The 10,523-nt window shown below is 43.9% G+C and overlaps 1 protein-coding gene across 2 annotated transcripts in view; it reads left to right on the plus strand.

The window, feature by feature from the left end:
• Positions 1-9,462, plus strand: part of WDR7 (WD repeat domain 7) — a 298,065-nt gene extending 288,603 nt beyond the window's left edge. For both annotated transcript variants that reach the window (XM_083155233.1, XM_083155236.1), the window contains one exon: positions 2,779-9,462. In XM_083155233.1, the coding sequence (XP_083011359.1) occupies positions 2,779-2,982 (204 nt within the window). In that variant the 3' untranslated portion in view covers positions 2,983-9,462. The remainder of the gene's footprint in view (positions 1-2,778) is intronic.
• The last annotated feature ends 1,061 nt before the right edge of the window (positions 9,463-10,523 follow it).

Genomic DNA, 10,523 nt, shown 5'->3' on the forward strand with positions numbered 1-10,523 from the left:
CTCTCCCTGTTTGTCCTCCACCCAGTCTCTCCCTGTTTGTCCTCCACCCAGTCTCTCCCTGTTTGCTCCCTGCCCAGTCTCTCCCTGTTTGCTCCCTGCCCAGTCTCTCCCTGTTTGCTCCCTGCCCAGTCTCTCCCTGTTTGCTCCCTGCCCAGTCTCTCCCTGTTTGCTCCCTGCCCAGTCTCTCCCTGTTTGCTCCCTGCCCAGTCTCTCCCTGTTTGCTCCCTGCCCAGTCTCTCCCTGTTTGCTCCCTGCCCATTCTCTCCCTGTTTGCTCCCTGCCCAGTCTCTCCCTGTTTGTCCTCCACCCAGTCTCTCCCTGTTTGTCCTCCACCCAGTCTCTCCCTGTTTGTCCTCCACCCAGTCTCTCCCTGTTTGTCCTCCACCCAGCCTCTCCCTGTTTGTCCTCCACCCAGCCTCTCCCTGTTTGTCCTCCATCCAGCCTCTCCCTGTTTGTCCTACACCCAGCCTCTCCCTGTTTGTCCTCCACCCAGTCTCTTCCTGTTTGCTCACCACCCAGTCCCTCCCTTTTGACAGCCACCAAGTCCCTCCATCATGTCCTCCAATTCTCTCCCTTTTAACCTTTGCCCCTACCCCTTTGCAGGCGACCCCATCCTTTTAATAAACTGCCTTTTTCTGTACTCTCTGCTCTAAGGGATCCAACCCATCAGATGAAAAGTAATATACATAGTATTTAAGGCTGAAAATAGACGTTAATCCATCGATTTTAACCCATTTGACTTGTAACTACTGACCTGAGTAAGTCCTAGCTATAGGATTCCCTTAGTGGCCAAAAATGTATCCAGTTGTTGCTGTAATTACCCCCACCAGCAATGAGTTCCAGGATGTTACTGCTCTGATGGGGCCTTATTTTGGTTCATTCTTTCTGACAAAATCCTTCTTAGATGGACAAAACCATGTGCACTGCAGGGGGGGGGGCAGATGTAACATGTGCAGAGAGAATTAGATTTGGGTGAGTAATTTTGTTTCTGTGCAGGGAAAATACTGACTGCTTTATTTTTACACTGCAATATAGATCTCACTTTGAAGTAAAACCCCACCCAAATCTATTTCTCTCTGCACATGTTACATCTGCCCCACCTGCAGTGCACATGGTTTTGCCCATCTAAGAAGGATTTTGTCAGAAAGAATGAACCAAAATAAGGCCCATGGTGAAGAATCCTCTTCTTAATTCAGTACGGAATATTGTCCTTTCCCAGAATGTAAAAATATCCAACTTCACAAGACAATTTAATAAAACACAGAAAAGCCAGTAGAATAATAAAAAATGCAATATATTTATAAAATACAAAGAAGATCTTTTAAATGAAGAGGCTGAAGAGCCTTTCACGGCGTTAACCGAAAGAACGCAATAAACTCTGCAGCATTCCGCAGGGTGTAGCAGACGCTCTCAGCCCCCCCCCCCCCCCCCCCTGGCACGGGATGTGTTAATTACCTCTCCACTTCTTACAGCCTGCTCTCTCGCACCCGCCTGTGTCTCCTCTGTCCATGTTCTGCTCAGTCCTATTACTAATGTAGGAAAATCAGTAACATTAGTCATCTTAAAAGGGCTATTACTCCAGATGATTTAAATTGTGAAAATGTCAGTGGTGGTTGTATGCTCCTTGCTGGAGATGCCATGATTTACACCCTCTGACACCACCGTGTTCCTGAGCAGGAACTGGGGGGAAAAAATAGAAGTAATGACTTATATTCCACTCCGGTCACTGTTCCTGCCATAACACCGGTAATGACACATTCCCAGCGTCCTCAGACACGAGCGTTCTCTTATCCTCCTACACATGTACTATAGGAAGGATTCTGCACTATTCAAGCTGGCCGCCTCCAATCCTGAAGCTGATGAGGACATTAGGCATCTGTCAGCTAGTTGGTTTTAGTGGTGTAGATTGATCCTATGGATTTAAGGAAACTCTGATATCTGCAGTTATTCAACTTTTACATAGGAAGGAGAAAGCTTGGGCAACCCTTGTATCTCCTGGAACCCTCATGTTCCGCTAAACTTTCTGAGACTTGATCGTTTTAGAGTTAAGGTCCATACACACTGGGCGACTATGCCCAGTGTGTATGGACAGCGATGACCACTGTCATCGCTGCGGGGAAAGCCACTCAGTGCCTACACACTGAGCGGCTTTCCCCCCTGGCCGACGCCGACGAAGGGGGGGGAGAGGACGGCGTTGCATAGCGGAGCGCTATGCAAAGCCATCCTGAAAGCCGCTCATCTGCTGGTATAACCAGCAGATGAACGGCTTTCCCGATGATGTTGCAGGAGCACGCAGCAGCGCTCATCGCCGGGCCATACACACTGAGCAGCTTTGAGCTGAAAGCCGCTCAAACCTCCTGTTTTGAGCGACTTTCAGCTCAAAGTCGCCCAGTGTGTATGGGCCTTAAAGAGTCACTGGTTGCTTACATCTTCCGTGAAAGATAATTATAGGTATCGATGATGATGATGGTGGTGGTGGTGGTGGTGGTAGTGGTGGTTTATGAAATATTTGCCTTAAATCATGAGCAAAGACCGGTATCTGGGCAATTTATTACCTGTACTTCCCTGCAGACATCTACAACACCAAATACCGGGCACTGCACCCCATAGGTTTTTATAAGTATGGTAATTTTGGCCAGGCTGCTTTTCGTAGTTTGGCCCGCTATTGGTAACATCATTTTAAGCTTGCATAAGTCTGGAGAATAGATGTACAAGTATATCTAGGCGGTTATTTAACATCTATTTCTCCACCACTAACTGGGCGCCTCTCTTTCTCAGATGAACACGTCTCTGCTGGGGAGTATCGGGATGCTAAACTCTGCACCTCAGCTGCGATGCATTAAAACATATCAGGTGCCACCCGTTCAGCCGGCCTCCCCTGGTTCCCTCAATGCCCTGAAGCTGGCAAGACTCATCTGGACTTCCAACCGCAATGTTATCTTAATGGCTCACGATGGCAAGGAACATCGGTTCATGGTTTAGGCTTAGAGCAGCCTGTGTTCAACTCTCTTCTCATCCACAGTCTCCCACTATGTCATTAGCATGATCACTGCACATATCGTTGTTGTCATATCAGTCACAGGGGGTAGACTTTGCTGTGTTGGGTGATGCATGATTCCCCAGTAAACGCTGCTTCTACCGGGGGGGTAGAGCCAAGACATGGGAATCCTTCCACGTACATATTTATGTTCTGAGCAGGAAACCCGGTTCCACCTCATTAACCATAGTGGTAACGGGGGCTTGTAAGAAGAACCACAACCTCGTTCCATCTAGATATCCTAATCCTATAATTGTCACATTCCATGCAGTGATGAGTATGTCCGTCACGTACACTGAAGTGGTTTTGTATAACCAGATTGTTTACATTTAGTAACCTTGTGTCTTTTTCTTCTATTCTATGAAGCTATTTTGTTTAGCTGAGCCGTTTCCTGCCTTGTATGTTAATCTACTCCTTTATCCTTGCCGTATGTCTTCGTTTGCTGTGTGAAACGCGTGGCGCTCTACAGCGTTTTAGAGTGTATGGTTTAATTTAAAGGATATGGTTGCAAATCGCAATTAAAGAAACAAATAATCATTATGTCATACACTGTACATATTGTGTCCATAGTTCAATCTGAAGAAGATATTTATTGAATTTAATACAAACCCATGGTTACGGTGGTTCAAAAGAAAGCTAGTGAACCTGTAACTTCCTACTGCTCGGGGAAGCTGCAAGGGATTCTGGTACTTCTTTTGGGACCGGTTGCCTGCTGCACTACTACATACAGCTTTGCTCCTTATTTTTTGTTGTATTAACATTTAAATTGTGAAGGATTTATTTTGATGACCATATCTATTCCATAAAGATGGGTGAGAGGTCTAGAAATGTCTGCTCAGCTGGTCAAATACTCACTTGAAGTTTTATTGTGGGAATGGGACCCTACTTTTTTTTTCATCATCAGAACCAGCCTTCTATTTTTAGGGTTGTTTAAACCTAGTAACAACATTGTACCTTCAAAACATTCATTAGTACTAGCCAGGAATGGATGGAGATAAACGTATCCACTTCTGGGTCAGGACACAATATATCCGCACCATACTGTCGAAAGAAAGAAGTCCTCAATCATTGTTTTAGAACCCTGAAATAACATGGACTGGTAGACGTGAGAAGCAGAGAGAACCTTTCTTTAGAACTGCAGACAAAGAGACTCTACTAGTTAGGGGGATGTGGCCTTGATAGACAATTTTATATACTTTGCCCCCCCCCCCCCCCTTTTCCCATTCCTCCGACAACGATGGTTCTAAACGCTTGCTTGTATATGAGCATAGAAACCTCAAACTTCAATAACACTTTAGCGCCTTTGGGTAAAGCTCATCAAGGGCTATCGTCGATCTAAGAAACGCTACATGCTGTGTACACTCCGTCAGTAAGAATGTTGTTTTACTTAACATCTTAACAAATCTCTTTGTCTTGTCTCCATGAAAGGCTAATTACTATGCAGATTAGACGTGGTTGCCAGAGAACATTTTAGGAATTGCTAATTCAAACACTGGGCCTAATTCAGTATAGATCGCTAATTACAGACAACGCAGTGGACTGCTAGCAGAAAGTCGCCACCCAGAAAGAACTTAAAGACGCCCCTTGCAAAATTGTGTAGGCATCGCATATAGGGTTGTACATTATTTGCAGATCCATTCGCAAAAAACAAACCATCATACAGGTTTCTTTTTTCTTATCCGCACCGGTGTAGGGTTTCCACTCATCTGCACCAGTGTAGGGTTTCCACTCATCTGCACCGGTGTAGGGTTTCCACTCATCTGCACCAGTGTAGGGTTTCCACTCATCTGCTCAAGAGCCAGGCTGGATGTGGTCATTGCTGGCAATAGAGACCCATCAGAAAAACACTCGTTTGAGTTTTTTTTTTTACAAAAACTCCAAGTAAATGCCATGTTTACAGTTTCTTGTTAATCAAACTGCAGCAACTGTGCGACTTCGATGCGTATGGATATTTTTCGTTAACGGACTACGTGCATGCACAGTCTATTTGCAAATTCTCTGATTAGCGATCCAGGCTGCATTGTACTGCGCAGTACAGTGCACGTATGCCAGGTTTTGTTAGACAGTACATATCGCCAATCATACCATTATTTGACTGACTCCTTCAGATACATTTTGGGGATATTAAATACCAATTATCAGTTAACAAAATTCAAATCAATTAAACAGAAGATAAATCTAAATTACTTCAATATTTGGTGTGACCATCCTCTGCCTTCAAAACAGCACCAATTCTTCTAGATACCCTTACACAAGGTTTTTGAGAGGAGCTCCATAGTGAGGTTGTTCCAAACATCTTGGAGATCTAACACGGATCTTCTGCGGATGTCGCTTGCTCAAATCCTTCTGTCTCTTCATGTTATCACAGACAGACGTGATGGTTATAAGATCAGGGCTTGTTGAGGTCATAGCATCACTTCTAGGATTCCTTGTTCTTTATGCTGAAGATAGTTCTTAATGACATTGGCTTCATGTTTGAGGTAATTGTCCTGCTGCAGAATATATTTGGAGTCAGTCAGATGCCTCCTTAAAGGTATTGCAAGATGTACCTGTTTGTACTTCTCAGCATTGAGGACACCGTTAATCCCGACCAAATCCCCAACAACGTTTTCTGAAATGCAGCCTCAAAATTGCAAGGAACCTTCACCATTCTTTACTGTTGCCTGTGGACACTCGTTACTGTACCATTCTCCAGCCCGTCGGCGATCAATCTGCCTTCTGATGCAGCCAAATGTTTCACATTTTGACTCATCAGTCCAGTTCACCTGCTGCCATTTTTCTGTATACCACTTCCTATGTTTTCATGTATCGTTGAGTTGCTTGGCCTTGTTCCCACATTGAAGGTATGGCTTTTTGGTGACGATTCTTACATGAAGACCACTTCTGTACAGATTTCTCTGAACTGTAGTTTGCTGTACCTGGGACCCACTGACTGCTAGTTCTGAGCTCATGGCACTGCTGGACATCATCAGATATAGAAGGAAGTAAGCATGATGCGTCTTTTATGTGATGTACTAAGTTTCCTTTGCCGACCACCACATTGACTCTGTCTTTGTGCTTCTTCTAAAGAGCTTGGACATCACATATTGAAACCCCTGTCTCCATTGAATTATTTGCCCTTGTGTCTTGTTGCTGTGCTCAGTCTTGCCATGGTTTATGATACGTGACATTAAACTGTCTCTAAAACCTCACCTTTGTGCAGAATTTGGCTGTTTCTTACCCAATTTTAAGCCTCCTAGACAGCTGTTCATGGTTCATTTACTGACTACTGTGTGTTTCAACCTACATATGAAAAATGTACCATATACCTGACTATAATCCTGCGAATTCCCTGACTTTCTGCAAGTGTCCGAATATTATGTCTACTTGCACTCTTATGGATTTATTTTTTAGAAATTGGGCACAGATGACTGCTGATTCCCATAAAGTATATGATATGGGGCAATGATGCCAATAAACTGATTATGACTATTGCACAAGTGACCCTCTTACCCAGAACTACTTATGCAGCACAAGTGACCCTCCTGCCCATTACTATGTATGCCAGTATGCTTATGATCTCCTGCCCAGTAATTACCATGCTTGTAAGTGTCCTATCCTGCCTGAAAATAATAATGCAATAGGCATAACCTAGGAACCAGGAGTAATCGGGAAGTTCGCAAGTGGCCCTATTGCACACTTCATCATGACGTTTGTGTGGCCCTCCCTTACACAGGAGTCATCAGGAAGCACACACATAACCAGAAGTTCTTTTTCAAATATTTAATCCCCCTCCGCTCGGGATCTGAGTTGCGAAACGCTCACAAAGTTTATTTTGAGAATTCATGTTAGTTTGGATATTTTTTTTCTTGCTAGTGACCAACTCAGTCATAAATTGCTTCAAGCATGTGAGGGTATTATGAACATTGCAAATTTATGAACATTGCACAGAATAAATGTGCAGCACTGTATCAAAACCAATCATACAGCCATTTGTCTCATACTGTAGAACATGTGTGGCCAACCCAGTCCTCGAGATCTTCCAACAGTTCATGTTTTCCAGGACACCTGTGGATCTATAGAATGTGTCAGGAATGAATGCAGCACATGTTTGAAAATGTGACCGTTAGTAATGACTGCACCTGTGCACCAGCTAGGTGGTCTGGGACATGTGACAGTTAGTAATGACTGCACCTGTGCACCAGCTAGGTGGTCTGGGCCATGTGACAGTTAGTAATGACTACAGCTGTGCACCAGCTAGGTGGTCTGGGCCATGTGACAGTTAGTAATGACTACAGCTGTGCACCAGCTAGGTGGTCTGGGACATGTGACAGTTAGTAATGACTGCACCTGTGCACCAGCTAGGTGGTCTGGGCCATGTGACAGTTAGTAATGACTACAGCTGTGCACCAGCTAGGTGATCTGGGCCATGTGACAGTTAGTAATGACTACAGCTGTGCACCAGCTAGGTGGTCTGGGACATGTGACAGTTAGTAATGACTACAGCTGTGCACCAGCTAGGTGGTCTGGGACATGTGACAGTTAGTAATGACTACAGCTGTGCACCAGCTAGGTGATCTGGGCCATGTGACAGTTAGTAATGACTACAGCTGTGCACCAGCTAGGTGGTCTGGGACATGTGACAGTTAGTAATGACTACAGCTGTGCACCAGCTAGGTGATCTGGGCCATGTGACAGTTAGTAATGACTACAGCTGTGCACCAGCTAGGTGATTTGGAAAGCGTGAACTGTTTATTAAATCTGGAGTTTGATGACTGCAGACTTCTTCTCGTTGTGGATTACATCATCGTTTCGTTGTTGGGATGTGATGTATCATCAAAACTAGTGACCTCATAGTGTGACCTTTCGCGAGCAATGCAAGGGACCCCTGGACAATATCACAGTACTAGATTCTGATAACACACTGCATCCTTGACCACGGAACCCCTTGGTCTTTATCCATTAAAGTCATCCATTCTTTATTGAGAAGTGTCATATGGGATAAACCCTCCGCAGCATCATGCCATTGCTCCATACAGTATGTTCATGTGGGTGGTACGGGAGCCTGGAATTATAGATGTGACACACTAGAGCCTACACTTTTATATAGAAACGTACACTACTTGTAGGTACTGCTACTACTTCTTCTAAATCCAGCCTCCGTATGACATCACTTCCTCCAAATACACATCCCAATATAGGAAGTCTGTATTCTGAATCACACCATTTTTGTTATAATATATTACAAATCAATTAAGTTCTAGGTCCTGTTATGTGTTTCTTACATTTGTAATGTCAGTAAGTAATGGTGTATTCAGTTTGAGTCCTATTGCCATGAGCTTTGAGTGTTTAAATATATTAAATTCCTTTATATTGGGATGAATCTATTTTTAAATCTTATTTTGCTCTAATATCCCCTTTCTCTATAGTACTTTTTTGGGGTTCCCTCACATCCGATCACCCTCATTGATTGTAATTAGTATGGTCCTGGCACTCATTTTGACCTCCGTTAACCTTTTGTCCAATTGGCAATTTATTAAGTCTGCTTATACTTAATCAGGCCTGTGTTTATTGGGTTGGGAATGGCATCTTTATAATCATACGATCAGCAAGAGAATGTTGACATTCATTATGTATAGACTGATGAAATATCGACACATTAGAATGTCGACAACCCTATTTTCGCGGCCTAACCCTTCTACCCGACACCTTAACCGTGATTTGAAAAATTTCACCCGTCGACATTCTAGAATGTCCATCTGTTGCCTGTTGATATTTTAACAATGTATACATTGTGCAGTCAAAATTATGAATCTCAACATTGTAATCGGTGACCTTTTTACTATATCCCGTATTTAATTAAAAGATTATCTGGCTACAGCAACAGGACGTCGGGTGCACAACGGAAATGTTTTTAAGTTTGTGTTATTTGTTTGTTTTGCTGCTCATTTTTGTTTTTTTGCTTCATGACCTTTACATAGAACTTATTTTCCTGTAAAAACGATGAAGTGAATCGCGGGCGCATTTATCCTCAATGTATAGGACTGCATACACTCTGGATATAGCAGATTTTATTCCAAGCCTATCATATTTATACAGTATATGTATTTCCTTTTTTTTAAGCTTGATCAATATTTTTTCCCCCCCTTTAAACATTTTTCTGTTGTTGCTTAGCTATTACCATGCTGCAGCCGCATTCGTCCAACAGTATGATTTTAGTGTTTGCCTTTTGTATTGTGTTTGGCCATGTAAATGTAGAGCCTTGTGCGGCTTTGACGTAGACCGTTTATGTCAAGGGCGTCAAGACGCATTGACCAGTAAGAGATTACAATTCGTGTCCATTGTTTATTGTAAATGATTGAATTATCATATATGCAAATATGATATAGATCTGTAAAATGCTTGTGTACATATCTGTGTGAAATAAAGCGTATAGAGAAACCGCAGTGAAAGGGTCTTGTTTATTGTCTATACAATCACTGCCTCCTCTTCCTTGTTCCAATTCTTGGCTGAAATTGCCAGTGTGCACCCATAGACCAATCCGTGCCAGCCGCTGTTCCACGTTTCATGATAGATTTAAAATTCTCACACTACCACCAGCAGCTCCGTTCCGTTATTCCAGCTTGTAACAAGAGCTCACCAGCAACACATCTATGTAAACCGTTTTGCTGAACCGCAAAGTATCTTATTCTTAATATACCGCAAATATCTTGGTTTGATAACAAAATCTGTTTTGCATGATTCTCCTGCATTAAAGAACTTAGACAATTAGGGGTGTGAGCAGCGACAGACTGGGCCACCAAATCGGCCCTGGCATTTGTGGACACGCACGACCTTTGGGCGCATGCGCGCGTTGCCTCTCCTGACTTTCAGGAGAGAGGGAAATCACGGTGCGTGATGCCCCCTTCTCTCCTGGACCGCAGCAGCACACTGAGAGAGCCACCGGACCTGCTTGCGAGTCAATCGGCTCTCTGTGTGCCGATTGGGAGGTCGAGCCTACACCTTGCATGAAGAAATCAGCCCCCCTGGCCATCGGCCCCTCTGGCATTTGCCAGAATTGCCGATGGCCGGTCCGGCCCTGGGTGTGAGTGGGTGGAGACGATCAAAGACTATAATCAGGACAGTAGAGAGCCTTGCAAGGCCCAGGTGCTTTTCAGGGGCTGTGGCCTAATCAGAAGAGGCGTGGCCATGCACACAAAATAAAATACAGAAATAATAGCACTTTAAGCTCCTTCCTCGCCACTCAGCAGCCCAGCACACTGCAGCATGTTCTGATTTGAGAAGAGCTGCTTGTAACGGGCCACACTGGACCCCTCCATCAGTCCTGAGCCTGGGTAATTAGTACCCCCTCTCTCAGCGCCACTGACTAATCTATATCCTCACTAGAGTCTCCTCCATCCACTTATTATAGCAATTGTTAATCTACTATGGCAAAAAAAAATCTTAATTCACAGTGAGGCCTGCACAGTAAATGTGACACTGGCTTTACTTAAAATAAAGGTGTCAT

The sequence above is a fragment of the Crinia signifera genome, chromosome 1 (assembly GCF_055691185.1).
Source record: "Crinia signifera chromosome 1, ASM5569118v1, whole genome shotgun sequence".
NCBI lineage: Eukaryota > Metazoa > Chordata > Amphibia > Anura > Myobatrachidae > Crinia > Crinia signifera.